The 21530-nt window shown below is 44.0% G+C and overlaps 1 protein-coding gene across 1 annotated transcript; it reads left to right on the forward strand.

Moving 5' to 3' along the window:
• The first annotated feature begins 1145 nt into the window (after nucleotides 1–1145).
• On the forward strand, nucleotides 1146–21483 carry SH2B1 (SH2B adaptor protein 1). Its single transcript, XM_056533605.1, is given in 10 exon segments — nucleotides 1146–1757; nucleotides 9261–10099; nucleotides 11692–11793; nucleotides 12908–12999; nucleotides 13647–13753; nucleotides 17281–17469; nucleotides 17559–17770; nucleotides 18049–18220; nucleotides 20608–20699; nucleotides 20701–21483. Coding segments are annotated over 10 exon segments (2043 nt in total). The 5' UTR covers nucleotides 1146–1744; the 3' UTR covers nucleotides 20926–21483.
• The last annotated feature ends 47 nt before the right edge of the window (nucleotides 21484–21530 follow it).

The raw sequence follows: 21530 nt of genomic DNA on the forward strand, positions 1-21530 counted from the left end.
GGCTTCGTCCTGAAGGGGTTAAAAACGCATACGGCTTACTTTTTCCCCATACTGTTCCATCCATTTTTTTCCCATACGGTTTTTGAAAGAAAACGTATGCGGGAACCGTAGTTGAAAAACGTAGTGTGAACCCAGCCTTAGGCTGGGTTCACACTACGTTTTCCCCCATACGGGAGCGCATACGGCAGGGGGAGCTAAAACCTCGCGCTCCCGTATGTCACCGTATGCGCTCCCATATGTCATTCATTTCAATGAGCCGGCCGGAGTGAAATGTTCGGTCCGGTCGGCTCATTTTTGCGCCGTATGCGCTTTTACAACCGGACCTAAAACTGTGGTCAACCACGGTTTTAGGTCCGGTTGTAAAAGCGCATACGGCGCAAAAATGAGCCGACCGGACCGAACGTTTCACTCCGGCCGGCTCATTGAAATGAATGACATACGGGAGCGCATACGGTGACATACGGGAGCGCGAGGTTTTAGCTCCCCCTGCCGTATGCGCTCCCGTATGGGGGAAAACGTAGTGTGGACCCAGCCTTATACGGTTTTTCACCCGGACCAAAAACTGTGGTAGACTACTGTTTTCTGTCCGAAAAAAAAAAAGTTAAAAAACTGCATGGTTTAAAAAATGGAGACAACCATATACATTATGGTGCATACAGTTATGAATGGGAAGTCTATGGGTACGGTTTTCTATACGGTTGCATATGGTTTCTTTTATGAAACCGTATGCCGAAAACCGTATAGCAAAATCGTGGTGTGAACCCACCCTTATCAGTGTTTTCCAAACCGGGTACCTCCAGCTGTTGCAAAACTACAACTCCCAGTATGCCCGGACAGCCTTTGGCTGTCCGGGCATGCTGGGAGTTGTAGTTTTTCAACAGCTGGAGGCCCCCTGGTTGGGAAAACACTGCTGTATATATAAATGATGGCTCCTCTGAGTAGTGTTGAGTCTAGACGCCTGTTCACAAAGGCCAAATGACACTGGATGCGCCACACACGTGTAGTACACACCGCCCGGCTCTAGGGGTCGCTGGCGCCACTAGTATTCAGCCCCGGGAGGCGCTCCCTTTGAACGCACCGAGTTCTCTGTGGTACGAGAGAGACGCTCTGGCTTTGTTTACATCTCTCCTCGTTGGTCCTTGTGGTGACGTCACGCTCAGTGCGCAGGCGTCGTAGTGCCGAGGCCGCAGCCCCTGGGACGGGACTGGACCGAGTCAGTCAACAAGAGGGACCGGGGATCCACGCAGGGAGGGGCCGCACATACCGGGAGGAGGCCGAGGGGGATGAGGCTGTGAGAGACCGGGGAAAAGGGGGCTTAGACCTGCGGGAGGAGGAGGGCAGTGGGGCCCGCTCTCAGCGAGTGACAGGAGGCCAGCACTGACAGGAGCCCACCCACCCTGCACCGACACTGGGGCCCCTCAATGCCCGCACATTACTAGTGTAGGGGCCACACGTCACAGGGCAGGGGGCTTCCCACCCACCACCTCAGGGCTGTCCCCTCTGGGGCCCCCCAGTGAATACATAACATCCCTCCTTCCTGGGGCCCCACATAGTCCACCCATGACCTGAGGCCCCTGATCTGTCCCCCATAACTGGAGATCAGCGGAGCCTCCAGCCTCACCTAGGGAGCCAGGCGGCAGAAAGGCTGGGGCCACAACCCAGGAGGATCACACAGAGCCAGGGGCCACATCCCGGGGGCCCTGTGCAAAGAGGATCCGGGACAGGATGGGGAGAGGCCAAGGGGATGATGCCGAGAGGTAAGTATCACACCTGTGGTCTGCGGAGGACCACCCTAATGTCCGCCATTATTATTATTATTCATTGTCTGATCCAGTGTTTCCCAACCAGTGTGCCTCCAGCTGTTGCAAAACTACAACTCCCAGCATGCCCAGACAGCCGTTGGCTGTCCGGGCATGCTGGGAGTTGTAGTTTTGCAGCAGCTGGAGGCACTCTGCTTTGGCAACACTGTTCTGATCTCTTATTCGTGTTGAGCGGCAGAGGCCATATTCGAGTTCGCAATATTTCGCAAATATATTCGCAATATTCGTGGCCTTTTCTTATTTTTATTTTTTTCACTATGCGCCATCAAATTTGCATGCGCATTATCGCGTGATAAGAGCTTAAAGAAAGGAGGGATCAATGTGCGCGAAAATTCACATATGCAAATTTTCGGGCACCCGCCAGTCTGACGCAGTAACTAGTATTGGAGCCTTGTTTACACCACAAGCTGGAAGCAGGGAGGGATGAGCACTGTGTAAAAAAAAAAATGCGACTATTCGTAATTGCGAATATTTTGCGCTATATTCACGATAAAAATTCGCATTGCGAATATTCGCGCCCGACACTAATCTCTATACGGCACCGTTTTCCAATTCTGCTAGTGCAGCCTGCACTGTAAAGCATGGAGGTCTTCACTTGCTTTGTGATAAGAACCTGATTTCTATAGCGCCATTTTTTTAATTGTGCGAGTGCCGCCTGCAGTGTAAAGCATAGGGGGGTTTCACTCACTTTGTAATGTAAGGGTGCGTTCACACGCCCCCGTTTTTTTTTTTAACCCTGTTTCGGTTCCGTTCCTGCAGGCTTGTAAATGGATTAAATACGTTTTTTTTTAAATCCCATTCATGTCAATGGGATTTTTTTTTTTACAAACCGTTTACATCCGTTTGCACCCGTCTGCACTCGTTTCCGTTTGTTTGACGGCAGAGAAAACGGCACATGCAGTATATTTTTTTTTTCCGTCAAAAAATACGGAAGAAAAAAAAACGGATAAAGTAAATTTAACATTGAAGTCTATGGAAAACGGATGAGCCTTTAATGTCTTCCGTTTGCATCAGTTTTTTGATCAGTTTTTACTTATGAGCGTGCTCAGAACAAAAAAAAATAAAAAAATTCTGGTTTATTAACTGAACAATAACGGATCCAAACGGATAACATCCATTTGCATCCGTTATTGTCTGTTTTTATTTTTAATGTTCGTTTTTATTTTTGACGGGAGAAGAACGGGACGGGTCTAGACTGATTTCTGGTTTTCCAGTTCCGCAAGTGCAGTCTGCAGTGTAAAGCATGGTTTGTTTTTTGTTTGTTGTTTGTTTGTTTGTTTGTTTTTATTTTAAACTCTGAGGCCCCTTTCACACTACAGGAATAATCCTGTAAAAACCTCGGTTATTAGGCGGCATTCACACCACATTTTTGCAATACAGCTCCCGTATACGTCTTCAATGTGAGAACCGTATTGAAAACCTTATGCATTGACTCTCCATTGAAAACTGTGCGCCAAAAGATGTATCCAGTTGTGTCCGTTTTGCATCCTGTACGGTTTTGTCCGTTTTTTTTTTTCCCGTACCCAAAACCGTAGCCTACAACAGTTTTTGGTTCGGGTGAAAAACCGTATTGAAACGTATACTTTTTTTTTTTTTTTACATGAGAGTCAATGGCAACCCTACAGAACTGTATGTGCGTACGGTTCCATCTGGTTTGCACCATACGTTTTTTTTTACTTTGCACAGTTTTTTTTCTTGGAATTTCAATCAAACAAGTGAAACTTAATTCATAATGGAGTGAAAAGTTAAAAACGTATAAGTTTTTTTCTTAAAAAAACGGATGCAACCGGGCATCATTTTTCAAACCGTATATGGGATAACATTTGTACGCACGTTTTGATACAGTCTTGTCCGGTTTTGAGGAATCAGTTTTTCATCAAAAACCTGATACGGGAACTGTATTGCAAAAACGTGGTGTGAATGCAGTCTAACTCCCGGCAAAAAGGCCTGAAAACTGGCGTCAAAAAATCTCATTCGTGTCAATGGGCTTTTTTGACCATCCTTTTGCATCAGGTATGTCCATTTTTACTAATGTCCGTTATTGACAAAAGACGGTGCGTGCACAAATTTTTGATCCAGCAAAAATAATGGTGAAAAAAAACGGCCGTTAAAATTTAACATTAAAGTCTATGGGAAACGGATGTAAAAAATAAATAAATAAATAAATCCGTTATCATCTGTTATTGTCCGTTTTTTGTACTGGGCATGCTCAGTACAGGTTTACAAAAAAGGGTTAATAACCTGATTTAAAAAAATCGGATGTAACTGGGAATAACGTATGATAACGGATGAACAACATCAGGTTTTTTAAGAAAAAAAAAACATTAAAAATAACGGATGATGGTCATCAGTTATCATCCTTTATTACCAGTTATTGCATCTGTTTTTTTCCTCCGTTATTGTAAAATAACAGCAGTAAAAAAGCAGGATGATACCTGTAGTGTGAAAGGGGCCTCAGCATTTCCCAACCAGTTAAAGGGGTACGCAGGTGAAAAACTTTATTTTTAAATCAACTGGTGCCAGAAAGTTAAACAGATTTGTAAATTACTTTTATTAAAAAAATCTTAATCCTTCCAGTAGAAGGATACTACAGAAGAAATTATTTTCTTTTTGGAACACAGAGCTCTCTGCTGACATCACGAACACAGTGCTCTCTGCTGACACCTCTGTCCATTTTAAGAACTGTACAGAGTAGGAGAAAATCCCCATAGAAGACTGTTCCTAAAATGGACAGAGATGTCAGCAGAGAGCACTGTGCTCGTGATGTCAGCAGAGAGCTCTGTGTTCCAAAAATAAAATAATTTCCTTTGTAGTATTCAGCAGCTAATAAGTACTGGAAGGATTAAGATTTTGTAATAGAATTTATTTACAAATCTGTTTAACTTTCCGGCACCAGTTGATAAAAAAAAAAAAAAGTTTTCACTGGAGTACCCCTTTAAACTTCAACTTCCAGCATGCACAGGTGGCCTTTTCCCAACCAGTGTACCTCCAGCTGTTGCAAAACTACAACTCCCAGCATGTCCGGACAGCCAAAGGCTGTCACCGCCGCTCCGGATTGTCTCTGCTGGCCGGGATCGTCGCTCTTCATCGCTGTCATCACGTTGCTTCGCACACCACTCCTATTGGATGACGGGACGGCGTGTGCGGCGACTTGATGACGATGGAGTGCGACGGCGATCCAGCGGAGCCCGAAGAGGACGGTCCGTAACGTCGGGTACAGGTCAGTGACCATCACCGGACCACACGGGACACCTTAAACGGCTATCTGGTGGCAGCTGAAGCAGTCTGCGCTGCCGGATAGCCGTTTATGCGATGGCCCCGACATACAAAAGCATCGTATGTTGAAATTATCGTATGTCGGGGCCATCACAGATCGGGGATCACTGTACTGCTGTTATAGTGGGGACTTGCTTTAGCTTTGTATAGAGTCATGTGACCTGCTGACTTGTCACCTTCATGGCTCGCTGGGCCTCTTGTGTGGCTCTTGTTTCTGGTGAAATCGGTCACATATGATGTAATATATAGAGGTTATATCAGTACTGGAGCAATATAAGAGGATGATATCATCACATATGATGTAATATATAGAGATTATATCAGTACTGGAGCGTTATAAGAGGATGATATCAGTCACATATGATGTAATATATAGAGGTTATATCAGTACTGGAGCGTTATAAGAGGATGATATCATCACATATGATGTAATATATAGAGGATATATCAGTACTGGAGCATTATAAGAGGATGATATCAGTCACATATGATGTAATATATAGAGATTATATCAGTACTGGAGCGTTATAAGAGGATGATATCAGTCACATATGATGTAATATATAGAGATTATATCAGTACTGGAGCGTTATAAGAGGATGATATCAGTCACATATGTAATATATAGAGGTTATATCAGTACTGGAGCGTTATAAGAGGATGATATCAGTCACATATGATGTAATATATAGAGATTATATCAGTACTGGAGCGTTATAAGAGGATGATATCAGTCACATATGATGTAATATATAGAGATTATCAGTACTGGAGCGTTATAAGAGGATGATATCAGTCACATATGCTGTAATATATAGAGATTATATCAGTACTGGAGCGTTATAAGAGGATGATATCATCACATATGATGTATTATATAGAGATTATATCAGTACTGGAGCGTTATAAGAGGATGATATCATCACATATGATGTATTATATAGAGATTATATCAGTACTGGAGCGTTATAAGAGGATGATATCATCACATATGATGTAATATATATAGAGGTTATATCAGTACTGGAGTGTTATAAGAGGATGATATCAGTCACATATGATGTAATATATAGAGGTTATATCAGTACTGGAGCGTTATAAGAGGATGATATCAGTCACATATGATGTAATATATAGAGATTATATCAGTACTGGAGCGTTATAAGAGGATGATATCAGTCACATATGATGTAATATATAGAGGTTATAAGAGGATGATATCAGTCACATATGATGTAATATATAGAGATTATATCAGTACTGGAGCGTTATAAGAGGATGATATCAGTCACATATGATGTAATATATAGAGATTATATCAGTACTGGAGCAATATAAGAGGATGATATTAGTCACATATGATGTAATATATAGAGATTATATCAGTACTGGAGCGTTATAAGAGGATGATATCAGTCACATATGATGTAATATATAGAGGTTATAAGAGGATGATATCAGTCACATATGATGTAATATATAGAGGTTATAAGAGGATGATATCAGTCACATATGATGTAATATATAGAGGTTATAAGAGGATGATATCAGTCACATATGATGTAATATATAGAGATTATATCAGTACTGGAGCGTTATAAGAGGATGATATCAGTCACATATGATGTAATATATAGAGGTTATATCAGTACTGGAGCGTTATAAGAGGATGATATAATCACATATGATGTAATATATAGAGGTTATATCAGTACTGGAGCGTTATAAGAGGATGATATCAGTCACATATGATGTAATATATAGAGATTATATCAGTACTGGAGCGTGATAAGAGGATGATATCAGTCACATATGATGTAATATATAGAGGTTATATCAGTACTGGAGCGTTATAAGAGGATGATATCAGTCACATATGATGTAATATATAGAGGTTATATCAGTACTGGAGCGTTATAAGAGGATGATATCAGTCACACATGATGTAATATATAGAGGTTATATCAGTACTGGAGCGTTATAAGAGGATGATATCAGTCACATATGATGTAATATATAGAGGTTATATCAGTACTGGAGCGTTATAAGAGGATGATATCAGTCACATATGATGTAATATATAGAGGTTATATCAGTACTGGAGCATTATAAGAGGATGATATCAGTCACATATGATGTAATATATAGAGATTATATCAGTACTGGAGCGTGATAAGAGGATGATATCAGTCACATATGGTGTAATATATAGAGGTTATATCAGTCACATATAATGTAATATATAGAGATTATATCAGTCACATATAATGTAATATAGAGGTTATATCAGTCACATATAATGTAATATAGAGATTATATCAGTCACATGTGATGTAATATATAGAGGTTATATCAGTCACATATAATGTAATATATAGAGATTATATCAGTCACATGTGATGTAATATATAGAGATTATATCAGTCACATATAATGTAATATATAGAGATTATATCAGTCACATGTGATGTAATATATAGAGGTTATATCAGTCACATATAATGTAATATATAGAGATTATATCAGTCACATATAATGTAATATATAGAGATTATATCAGTCACATATAATGTAATATAGAGGTTATATCAGTCACATATAATGTAATATAGAGATTATATCAGTCACATGTGATGTAATATATAGAGGTTATATCAGTCACATGTGATGTAATATATAGAGGTTATATCAGTCACATATAATGTAATATAGAGGTTATATCAGTCACATATAATGTAATATAGAGGTTATATCAGTCACATATAATGTAATATATAGAGGTTATATCAGTCACATGTGATGTAATATATAGAGGTTATATCAGTCACATATAATGTAATATAGAGGTTATATCAGTCACATATAATGTAATATATAGAGATTATATCAGTCACATGTGATGTAATATATAGAGGTTATATCAGTCACATATAATGTAATATATAGAGGTTATATCAGTCACATATAATGTAATATATAGAGGTTATATCAGTCACATGTGATGTAATATATAGAGGTTATATCAGTCACATGTGATGTAATATATAGAGGTTATATCAGTCACATGTGATGTAATATATAGAGGTTATATCAGTCACATGATGTAATATATAGAGGTTATATCAGTCACATGATGTAATATATAGAGGTTATATCAGTCACATATAATGTAATATAGAAATTATATCAGTCACATGTGATGTAATATATAGAGGTTATATCAGTCACATGTGATGTAATATATAGAGGTTATATCAGTCACATGATGTAATATATAGAGGTTATATCAGTCACATATGATGTAATATATAGAGGTTATATCAGTACTGGAGCGTTATAAGAGGATGATATCAGTCACATATAATGTAATATAGAGGTTATATCAGTCACATATGATGTAATATATAGAGGTTATATCAGTCACATATAATGTAATATATAGAGGTTATATCAGTCACATATAATGTAATATAGAGGTTATATCAGTCACATATAATGTAATATATAGAGGTTATATCAGTCACATATAATGTAATATATAGAGGTTATATCAGTCACATGTGATGTAATATATAGAGATTATATCAGTCACATGTGATGTAATATATAGAGGTTATATCAGTCACATGATGTAATATATAGAGGTTATATCAGTCACATGATGTAATATATAGAGGTTATATCAGTCACATATGATGTAATATATAGAGGTTATATCAGTCACATATGATGTAATATATAGAGGTTATATCCGTCACATGTGATGTAATATATAGAGGTTATATCAGTCACATATAATGTAATATATAGAGATTATATCAGTCACATGTGATGTAATATATAGAGATTATATCAGTCACATGTGATGTAATATATAGAGGTTATATCAGTCACATATAATGTAATATATAGAGATTATATCAGTCACATATAATGTAATATATAGAGGTTATATCAGTCACATGTGATGTAATATATAGAGATTATATCAGTCACATGTGATGTAATATATAGAGGTTATATCAGTCACATATAATGTAATATATAGAGATTATATCAGTCACATATGATGTAATATATAGAGATTATATCAGTCACATGTGATGTACATACCTGTATCCCTGCGATGCTGTAGATCTTACCTCTCCTCTCTTCTCCTTTCAGCAGCTGATACTGCCGGAGCCCCCGCCATGAATGGTAGTGTCCCCCTGGAGGGTTCCTCCTCCTCTCCGTCGCCCAACTGGAAGGAGTTCTGTGAGATCCACGCTCACGCTGCTGCTCTCGACTTCGCCCGTCGCCTCCGAGCTTTCCTGAGCGAGAACCCGCAGTACGCCACGCCGGGGGCCGAGAGCAGCTTCTCCAGACGGTTCGCCGAGCACTTTGTGGAACACTTCGAGAGCGAGGTGAACAAGACCCACGGTACGGATGGTCCCTCCCCCACCCGCTGCAGCATCGCCCCCTTCACCGGAGCGCAAACCTCCACCAGGGACCTGTCGGAGACATGCAGCGACTCTTCTCTGGCCTCCCCGGTAGAGACTCAGCCCCGGCAGGACTCTTCTGGCATCACGTCGGGCCTCTCCAGCAGTCAGTCCCACAGCTCGGAGGAGTTCTCAACATCTTCTGCCACCGCCAAGCCGCGCCTTAAAAAGCGCTTCTCGCTCCGTAACGTGAGCCGCAGCGTGCGGGGCAGTGTCAGGGGGATCCTGCAGTGGAAAAGCTCGGCGGAATCTCCCACCGACGAGACGGGGGCCAACAGCAACTGCAATTCCTCAGCGGGCAGGGCCGCAGGGGATAGATGGACGCATAGATTCGAGAAGCTGAGGCTTAGCCGGCCTCCTGCCCCCAGGGCCGACCTGCGGGGTGTCAAGAGGGAAGGGGTCCTCAACTATGTGGTGGCCGAGGAGGTCAACAGCAGCAGCAAACCCCGGTGGCAGAAGTGCCGGCTTCTCCTGCGGAAGGCTGAGACCGAGGGCTACCTGCTGGAGTTCTACATTCCTCCCAAGGTAACGGCCGATAGGACCACCCCGATTTCCTAGACTTCTGAATGGTGAACTTGCTTAGTTCCTATCTAGGGATACTATGTGGTGGCTTTCAGTAGTCTCAGGAAAGCTGGGTGAATACCCATGTAATGACGGCCATATTGGTATAATAGGACACATGGCGATGACTCAAGGACTTAGGGACTTTTTGTTTTATTTTTGGAGATGATCATGTGACACTGAATCCTCGTCCTGAGCTTTTAAAGGGGTACTCCACTGGAAAACATTTTTTTTTTTTAATCAACTGATGCCAGAAAGTTAAACAGATTTGTAAATTACTTCTATAAAAAAAAACTTTAATCCTTCCAGTACTTATGAGCTGCTGTTATGATCCACAGGAAGTTATTTTCTTTTTGAATTTCCTTTCTGTCTGACCACAGTGCTCTCTGCTGACACCTCTGTCCAGAGCAGGATAGGATTTGTTCCTAGTCTGGACAGTTCCTAAAATGGACAGAGGTGTCAGCAGAGAGCACTGTGGTCATGCAGAAAGGAAATTCAAAAAGAAAAGAACTTCCTGTGGATCACACAGCAGCTCATAAGTACTGGAAGGATTAAGATTTTGTAGTAGAAGTAATTTACAAATCTGTTAAACTTTCTGGCTCCAGTTGATGTAAAAAAAAAAATGTTTTTCCAGTGAAGTACCCCTTTAAAGGAGTACTCCAGCGAAAAATAACTTATGCCCTATCCAAAGGATAGGGGATAAGTTAAGGGTCGCGGGGGGGTCCGAGCGCTGGGGCCCCCGGGATCTCCTGGACGGGGCCGCGGCAGTCTGCCAGAAGTGAAGTTTCGTCCCCAGCAGAAAGCCGCGGCAGACACTCCGCCTCCATGTATCTCTATGGGATTCATGAAGGGGGCGTGTCAGCCGCCGCGTCATGCGGGGACGTAACACCCCCTTTCCTGTAAATTGTTCTGGCCCCATACCGAAGATCACGGGGCGCCCCAGCGCTCGGACCCCCCCGCGATCTATAACTTATACCCTATCCTTCGGATAGGGGATAAGTTATTTTGCACTATAGATGTCCTTTAAGTCTAAGCCATGGTTTCCCAACAAGCGTGCCGTTGGCTGTCCGGGCATGCTGGGAGTTGTAGTTTTGCAACAGCTGGATGCGCCCTGGTTGGGAAATGCTGATCTAAGATGTGTAGCAGGAAAAGGACCCTCAAGAACCCGAAATTCAAGGGTTTAGTCTATTTAAAGGGCAACTCCAGCTATAGCTCGGGCAGCAGGATATATGTAAAATTTTGACCCGCTTTCGGAAGACTTAAGCGCTCAATCTATGAATTTGGCAGAAGTCCTATAGACTGCATTGGGAATTATGCTAAAATTTGCTTGTTACAACGTGGTATTGTGCATGCATAACTGGAAAACCTGGGACCCTCAGTTCTCGCAGTTGATGGGGGGGGGGCCCCGACCTTTGGGACACCCCCCAGCAGTCATAAACCTTTTTGTTTTGCTTTATTTGATGGGGACAATTGGTGAGAGTAGTAGGAGGTGACATTGTAGCCCTGAATGTGTCATCAGATCCGCACTGGTTACATTTATATGTATCTTCTCTCAGGCCGCCAAGCCACGGGTCAGCATCCTCTGCTCATCTATAGCTGATGTACGGACCACAACCCCTCTGGAGATGCCAGATAAGGAGAACACTTTTGTGCTAAAGGTAACAACCCGGTGGATGTCTGGATTCTGTGGCAGTCATTATATATCTATCTATCTCGTATCTCTCTCTCTCTCTTTTACCTGTCTCTCTCTCTCTTACCTGTCTGTCTCTGTCTCTCTCTCTCTCTCTCTCTCTTACCTGTCTGTGTGTGTGTCTCTCTCTCTCTCTCTCTAAGGCTGGGTCCACACTACGTTTTGTCCCATACGGGAGCGCATACAGCAGGGGGGAGCTAAAAGCTCGCGCTCCCGTATGTGACCGTATGCGCTCCCGTATGTAATTCATTTCAATGAGCCGACCGGAGTGAAACGTTCGGTCCGGTCGGCTCATTTTTAGTTTTAGGTCCGGTTGTAAAAGCGCATACGGCGCAAAAATGAGCCGACCGGACCGAACGTTTCACTCCGGTCGGCTCATTGAAATGAATGACATACGGGAGCGCATACGGTCACATACGGGAGCGCGAGCTTTTAGCTCCCCCCTGCCGTATGCGCTCCCGTATGGGACAAAACGTAGTGTGAACCCAGCCTTACCTGTCTGTGTGTGTGTCTCTCTCTCTCTCTTACCTGTCTGTGTGTGTCTCTCTCTTCTCTCTCTTCCCCTCTCTCTCTTACCTGTCTGTGTCTCTTTCTCTCTCTCTTACCTGTCTGCCTCTCTCTCTCTCTCTCTCTTACTTGTCTGTGTGTCTCTCTCTTACCTGTCTGTGTGTGTGTCTCTCTATCTTCCCCTCTCTCTCTCTCTTACCTGTCTGTCTCACCTGTCTATTCTGGTGTGTTGCCCAGTCTTTCTACCTAATCCTTTAGGGAGAAAAAAAAACAATAATGATGCTCTCGTCCTCATGTCCCATCCCCCGCACTTACTATTCTCTGCACCTACCTGCCTTCCAGTCTGCACTAAATCCTGGGCAATCTCTGCAGCCAGAGAGTAACCTGATCAGGAGATGTACCGGAAGTCCTATAGATGTCCTATGGACTGAAGACAATAAACCCCCGACCCTCATGTTAGGGTTGACTTGACTTTGGTTATATTTTTAGTTGACATATAAGTAACATGTGACCAAGGACCATGTGACCACACACACTAACTTTTCTTTTTATTTATTTATTTTTTTTGCTTCCAGATAGAGAATTCCTCAGAATATATCCTGGAGTCCGTGGACCCTCTGCAGATGAGGTCTTGGCTCTCTGACATATATGACTGCATGTTGTCCAGGTAAACCTCAAATAGGAAAGATCTGCTACATGTTACTGTGTATAACAGGTCAGGCGCCCCCTTTAGCCTATGTGTGCAGCCAGAATACAGGGGAATTAGTCCTTCCTGCACCAAATGGACTATGCACATCCTGGTGTAAAGAGATGACACGTAACAGAATGTAAATCACCAGATCTGTACAGATTCTAAACCAGTGGAGGATTCTAAAAGATTCCAGCTCTGAAGTCTGCAGAATGAGTAGCTACAACAGTGTTTCCCAACCAGGGTGCCTCCAGATGTTGCAAAGCTACAACTCCCAGCATGCCTGGACAGCCAACGGCTGTCCAGGCATGCTGGGAGTTGTAGTCTTGCAACACCAGGAGGCACCCTGGTTGGGAAACACTGAGCTGTGAACTCTGGATCAGCAATTTCCAGTGTAATTTACACATTATTATTGTAGATTAAGTCTTTGTTAAACTATAACAATTGATGTACATTTTATGTCATTATATATTTATTATAAGTATAATTATTATAAATTTTACTCATTTATTTTTTTTTATTTTTTTTTTATTTTCTTTTAAAGATTGATTATTCATTAATTTTTGGTATTATTTCCCATTACACCATTTTCCAAGCTTCTTTTTGTTCTGTCTTTTTTCCAGCAGGGACGGAGCTGATACCTCAGACCTTCCACACATAAACCATTCAGAAAGCATGCCCAGCCGGGACCTACCTCTGAGACCCACAGAGAGCAGCGAACAGCTCTGCCAAGGTACGTGACCCAGACGTGTTTCCCACCCTGTGTGCCTTCATCTGTTGCAAACTCCCAGAATGCCGTACTTCTAACGGGAGTTGTTGTTTTGCAACAGCTGGAGGCACATGAGGTATTTTCTATGATACTTCTCAGTATTGGGCACCTCGAGTGTATTAGGATGAACCATGACATCCTAGGAAATTGTAACCAAACACAAATGCTCTGTATCTGCAGTCTTAAGCTGCTTTCACACTATATCATTTCTCAGTTGTAAAGACCCGTTATAATGTTCCGTCAAGGAAACCCTTAAAACCGGCCATTACAAAATCCCAGTCAAGTCTACAGGATTTTGTGATTAGCAGTTATGACCCATTAATGCCCGTTAAAGGGGTACTCTGGCCCTAGACATCTTATCCCCTACCCAAAGGATAGGGGATAATATGTCAGATCGCCGCGGTCCCGCTGCTGAGGACCCCCGGGATCCCCGCTGCAGCACCCCGCTATCATTACTGCGCAGAGCGAGATCGCTCTGCACGTAATGACGGGCGATACAGGGGCCGGAGCATTGTTACGTCACGGCTCCGCCCCTCGTAACGTCACGGCCCGCCCCAGTCAATACAAGTCTATGGGAGGGGGCGTGGCAGTCATCACGCCCCCTGCCATAGACTTGCATTAAGGGGCCGGGCCGTGATGTCATGAGGGGCGGAGCCATGACGTCACGCTGCTCCGGCCCCTGTATCGCCCGTCATTACGCACAGAGCGAACTCACTCTGTGCAGTAATGATAGCGGGGTGCTGCAGCGGGGATCCCAGGGGTCCTCAGCAGCGGGACCGCGGCGATCTGACATCTTATCCCCTATCCTTCTGGATAAGGGGATAAGATCCCAGGGGCGGAGTACCCCTTTAAGAATAACGGACGTTATTTTGTGACGGGAGAAAAATTAACGGTACATGCACTCATTTTCTCCTGTCACAAAGTAACGTCCGTTATTCATAATGGGCATTAACAGGTCATAACTGCTAATCACAAAATCCCATAGACTTGACTGGGATTTTGTAACGGTTGTTTAACGGCCGGTTTAAAATGGGCGCTGTCATGAACTTTTTATATGTTGTCGTACTTATGTACTACAACATATCTCTAATATACATCAAGAATTTTTTTTTGTGTTTAAAATATTGTATTTTCTATTTGAAATCTGCCCACTATCCCTCCTAGTGGCCGGCTGCAGTCGGCTGTGACGTCACAGTTGAATTCGGACCAATCCCGTCCGGAATAGGGGATAAGTTAGGAGATACATTTTTCAGCCCTGGACTACCCCTTTAAGACAAAACTAAAGAAAAATAAAACGTGATGCCTTCTGAAGCGTGATCTACTGCCCTATTGAATATTGTGCTGTTGTGGCTTGTCCTATACAGTGTATATAAGGCAGTGTTTACCAACCAGGTTGCCTCCAGCTGTTGCAGAACTAAAACTCCCAGCATGCCTGGACAGCCTTCGGCTGTCTGAGCATGCTGGAAGTTGTATTTTTGCAACAGCTGGAGGCAGCCTGTTTGGTAAGAGAGAGAGAGACAGACAGGTAAGAGAGAGAGAGAGAGAGACAGACAGGTGAGAGAGAGAGAGAGAGACAAAGACAGGTGAGAGAGAGAGACAAAGACAGGTGAGAGAGAGAGACAGACAGATAAGAGAGAGAGAGACAGACAGATAAGAGAGAGAGAGACAGACAGATAAGAGAGAGAGAGACAGACAGGTAGAGAGAGAGACAGGTAAGAGAGAGAGAGACACAGACAGGTAAGAGAAAGAGAGAGACACACACAAACAGGTAAGAGAGAGAGAGAGACACACACAAACAGGTAAGAGAGAGAGAGAGACAGGTGAGAGAGAGAGACAGGTGAGAGAGAGAGACAGGTGAGAGAGAGAGACAGGTGAGAGAGAGAGACAGGTGAGAGAGAGACAGGTGAGAGAGAGAGAGAGACAGGTGAGAGAGAGAGAGAGACAGGTGTGAGAGAGAGAGAGACAGGTGTGAGAGAGAGAGAGACAGGTGTGAGAGAGAGAGAGACAGGTGTGAGAGAGAGAGAGACAGGTGTGAGAGAGAGAGAGACAGGTGTGAGAGAGAGAGAGAGACAGGTGTGAGAGAGAGAGAGAGACAGGTGTGAGAGAGAGAGAGAGACAGGTGTGAGAGAGAGAGAGACAGGTGTGAGAGAGAGAGAGACAGGTGTGAGAGAGAGAGAGACAGGTGTGAGAGAGAGAGAGAGACAGGTGTGAGAGAGAGAGAGAGACAGGTGTGAGAGAGAGAGAGAGACAGGTGTGAGAGAGAGAGAGAGAGACAGGTGTGAGAGAGAGAGAGAGACAGGTGTGAGAGAGAGAGAGAGACAGGTGTGAGAGAGAGAGAGAGACAGGTGTGAGAGAGAGAGAGAGACAGGTGTGAGAGACGCGAGAGACAGGTGTGAGAGACGCGAGAGACAGGTGTGAGAGACGCGAGAGACAGGTGTGAGAGACGCGAGAGACAGGTGTGAGAGACGCGAGAGACAGGTGTGAGAGACGCGAGAGACAGGTGTGAGAGACGCGAGAGACAGGTGTGAGAGACGCGAGAGACAGGTGTGAGAGACGCGAGAGACAGGTGTGAGAGACGCGAGAGACAGGTGTGAGAGACGCGAGAGGCGAGAGACAGGTGTGAGAGACAGGCGAGAGACAGGTGAGAGAGAGAGAGAGACACACACAGGTAAGAGAGAGAGAGAGACACACACAGGTAAGAGAGAGACAGGTAAGAGAGAGAGAGAGACACAGACAGGTGAGAGAAACAGGTTGAATATCTGTGCTAATCAGTCAAAGTGTTGTGACTTGTCCTATACAGTGTATATAAGTCAGTGTTTCCCAACCAGGTTGCCTCCAGCTGTTGCAAAACTACAACTCCCTTTGGCTGTCCGGGCATGCTGGGAGTTATAGTTTTGCAACAGCTGGAGGCACCCTGGTTGGGAAACACTGATGTAAGGGATCCTAGTAAATTTATCAGCATTGCAGAGTTAAAGGGGTACTCCGGTGGGAATTCTTTAATTTTTTAAATCAACTGTTGCATAAAAGTTAAACAGATTTGTAAATTACTTCTATTAAAAAATCTTAATCCTTCCAGTACTTACCAGCTGCTGTACACTAGAGAGGAAATTCTTTTCTTTTTGGATTTCTTTTCTGGCACGACCACAGTGCTCTTTGCTGACACCTCTGTCCATGTCAGGAACTGTCCAGAGCAGCATATGTATGCTATGTGGATTTTCTCCTGCTCTGGACAGTTCCTGACCTGGACAGAGGTGTCAGCAGAGAGCACTGTGGTCGTGCCAGAAAAGAAAGAAGAATTTCCTCTGTAGTATACAGCCGCTAATAAGTACTGGAATGATGATTTTTTAATAGAAGTAATTTACTAATCTGTTTAACTTTCTGGCACCAGTTGATAAAAAAAAAATAATTATAAAAAGAAAAGTTTTCCACCATAGTACCTCTTTAATGATTTACAGCCTAAATATATTGTGAAATTGTTTCCATTTGCACAGGAGCCTATGGCGGTCTGTCCGATCGCCCCACTGCCTCCATCTCTCCCAGCTCCGTTTCCATAACGCCTTCACACTTCGACTCCATGGAGCTCCTTCCCCCGGAGCTGCCTCCTAGAGCGCCCATCGATGAGGGGGAGCGGATACAGAACCCTATAAGTGCCCCCTTCCCTGATACAGCTGACGGTGCAGGTACACGCTTAGGCCCGCTGCTGTATACATTTTGGCAGCCATGTTTTCTATAATTTTATTACAATCTTTCCTTTTTTGTATTCATCCAGCTTCATTCCTGTTTCAAGGAGAACCGGACCCTGGTGACGGGGAGCACCCATTGTCGGAGTACCAGTGGTTCCACGGCACCCTGTCACGTCTTAAAGCTGCGCAGCTCGTGTTGGCTGGGGGCACCAATAGTCACGGGGTCTTCTTGGTGCGGCAGAGCGAGACGCGGAGAGGGGAGTACGTGCTGACTTTCAACTTCCAGGGCAAGGCCAAGGTGAGCTGTGAACTCTGAACCCGTCCAGTACAATGTGGGAGTTATGTTTTACATGCTGAACCAGCGGTCTTCAAACTGGGGACCCCCAGCTGTTGCAAAACGATAGCTCCCTACATGCCTGGACAGCCGTTGGCAAACAGACGCTTAACATAGCAAAGTGTGCATGTAAATGGGGAGGGGGGGGGGTTGTCAGAAAGAAAACATTTCCACCATACACCTTTTACTCTTTATCCATGCTATCTTACTTCAAGTGCTGTAACCCTTTCTCTTCCCTGCAGCACCTCCGCCTGTCCCTGAACGAAGACGGCCAGTGTCGAGTCCAGCACCTGTGGTTCCAGACCATCTTTGACATGCTAGAACACTTCCGCGTTCACCCCATCCCCTTAGAGTCGGGAGGCTCCAGCGACGTCACCCTCATCAGTTACGTGGTGTCCTCGCAAAGGCTACACGGTGAGCATGCCGCGTCTCCTATCAGGGGGAAATATACTGTGACAGTGCAGGGAATATTCATTCATTGAGTTGAGCGAACTTACAGTAAATTGGCTCGTAGCGAACCCCGCAGCTCTGCCGTTGATTACTTTAGTCTGTGTAAATTAGTTCAGCTTTCCAAGTCTTCTGGTTGCCTGGAAAAATCTGGGATGACAGTCTTAGTTCTCCTAGGTCTGTATCCACCTTTTCCAGGCAACTGTAGCCCTTTGAAACTAATGTATGCAGACTAAAGTAATCAACAGCCGAGCTGCGAGGTTCGCTACGAGCCAATTTACTGTAAATTCGGTCAACTCTATATTCATTCATCCTCTCGGCTTCTGTTTGCTTTTTTTTTATTTTTATTTTTTTTATATATCGTTATTATTATTATATGGAAATAAATAAAATTTTATATATATATATATATATATATATATATATATATATATATATATATATTGCATACATTTTTTTTTATATATAGAAACATTCTGTTTCTATCTTTTTGTATTCTTTATTTGTTATATAGAAACATGTTCTATGTTTAAACTATTTCTATCTTTATTTTTTATTTTTTTATTTATTTGTATTTTATTTATGTTACTTATTTATTTTATGGTATTTGTTTTGTATTTTATATTATATTGTATATCTCAAAGCTTCCGCATGTAATATCAGGTGGATAAGACCACGAACCAGAGACCAGTTGGATGCCTCTTCTTGGTGTTTTCTTATTCTCTTCCCCCCCCTTCCCTTCACCTCCATTGCTCCCTCATCCCTTCACCGCATCTTCTTCTCTGACTGGGCCCCGTCTGTTCTTTGCAGGCCGAGACAGGGCTGACAGTAGAACAACCGTGTGTGAGGTTCCCCACCGCATCCCAGACTCACCATCAAACCCCATCTCCATTGGAGCGAATGACTGTATGTAAGTGCCGATTACAACCATTCATGCCCCTTATGTATCCCCCCCCCTACCACCCACCACCATGCCTCCGGCTGGGAACGCCTTCCCCGGAAGGTGAGACCTTGGATGTGCACAATAGCGAACATACATCACTGAGTATATTGTGTATTTATATGATGGAGGTGGCTTAGTTATGGCTATACAGTGCAGACTGAAATTTAAGTGGCCCCATAGGACCTATGGGGGTAATAGAAAATTATCCCTTAATAGTAGTACGGCTGGGTTCACACTATGTTTTCCCCCATACAGGAGCGCATACAGCGGGGGAGAGCTAAAACCTTGCGCTCCCGTATACCTTTCTATGCGCTCCCGTATGTAATTCATTTCAATGAGCCGGCCGCAGTGAAACATTCGGTCCGGTTGGCTCATTTTTTGCCCGTATGCTCTTTTCCCCGCACCTAAAACCGTTGTCGACCACGGTTTTAGGTCCGGTTGTAAAGCGCATACGGGGCAAAAAATGAGCCGACCGAACGTTTCACTGCGGTTGAAATTAATTGCATACGGGAACGCATAGAAAGGCATACGGGAGCGCGAGGTTTTAGCTCTCCCCCGCTGTATGCGCTCCCGTATGGGGGAAAACGTAATGGGAACCCAGCCTGACTCTGGCAGGTAACATTTAATTAACCCCTTACAATATCCTAACAAAAAAAAAGCATTATTATCTATACATAGCATAGCCGATTGGTTTGGCTCCGTCTGCTGGGACCACCACAATGATGAGAATGGGGATCTGATGTCCCTAAGTGAATGGATCTGTAGTGCACCTGCTTGGCCACTACTGCATTTACATAGACGAGCACTATTCTCTGTTATTTTCAGCATTTGTGCTGCCACTCCATTCACTTAGGGAACAAGGACCCCTGTTACCGTGATCGGTGGGGGACCCAGTAGTCGGACACCCACAGATAAGCTATGCTGTGTCTCCAAATTGTCTACCTCCAGATGTTGCAAAACTACAACTCCCAGCATGTCCGGACAGCCAACGGCTGTCCGGGCATGCTGGGAGTTGTAGTTTTGCAACATCTGGAGGTGCACACTTTAGAGACCTCCTGTATAGCTAATGTATTTTTGGATCTCATAAGCCAAGGTAACATTGTGCTATTGTACATTCTAGATCCAAAAGCTGCACGCCATCCCCTCCCAGATTGAATACTTGTCACAGCTCAGGGTTTGTTACAATTGCATCCAGCCTAGACAATTCTTACCGAGCTCAGTGCATCATCCTGCTGCAGTCTGCATGTCCAATAAAACTAATACACTGTAACAAATTGGAATGAAAAGGGGTCACAATTGGCTGGAGTGGGAGGGGGGGGGGGTTAATTTTCCCCTCCAATTTCAATGTTGCCTCCATTTTGTAGGCGGAGTCAGAGCCTGATTGGCCGTTATGTTGTTGTTTCTCTTGCAGAGGCGGCCAGCAGCCGTAATCCTCCCCCACTGCCTCCTCATCCTTTATCCCGCCACCACAGCGCAGAGGGGACCCTGCAGCCTCCTTGGTACCCCGCTCGGCACCTCTCCCCCCGAGGAACCCTCGGCCGGCAGCAGACCCCCTCCGGAGCCCCCCGTCACTCAACACGAGGAGGGGCTGTCACCTGCGGAAGATCAGGAAGACGCTGCCATCCTCCTGCAGCAGCTCCAGCCTGGCAGCGCCCCCTTGGAGGACCCGAGTGATCCCAATGCAGCTTCCCGGGCCCGGGCTGTAAACAACCAGTATTCCTTTGTATGAGTGGAGGTTGGAGTGACTAACACACACAGATTGGGAGTTTAACTTTGTTTTCCTCGTATTCTCGCTCCAATGTCGCCTGTTGTGTTTTGTTTTTTTGTTTTTAGGTTTTTTTTTGTAGCTCGTCTCTGATAGATAGATATTTCTGCTGTCAGACGCACTAAAACGGAAAACTCGAGCACGAGCCTCGTGTTACACTACAAGGCAGGATTAGTAATGACACTGCCTATAACCGTACACTACAGACCTTTGTCGTTACTCAAGGGGCAAGACAATAGGTCCTCCCGAAAAAAAAAAAGAGCTGAATGTGGAGATCCCCTGTAATCGGCTGCTATCGGGTCGGTCCTCATCAAGCATTCCACCGCACCTGTCCAAATGAACGGGTCGTCTGTGTAAAGCATGGGGGTGAGGGGTGACCTCCTTCCTTGTCTTAAAGGGGTGGAAACATTTTTTTTTTCTTTAAATCAACTGGTGCCAGAAAGTTAAACTGATTTGTAAATGACTTCTATTTAAAAATCTTAATCCTTTCAGTACTTATCAGCTGCTGTATACTACAGAGGAAGTTGTTTTCTTTTTGCATTTCCTTTCTGTCTGACCGCAGTGCTCTC

Source organism: Hyla sarda, chromosome 8 (assembly GCF_029499605.1).
Source record: "Hyla sarda isolate aHylSar1 chromosome 8, aHylSar1.hap1, whole genome shotgun sequence".
Lineage (NCBI taxonomy): Eukaryota > Metazoa > Chordata > Amphibia > Anura > Hylidae > Hyla > Hyla sarda.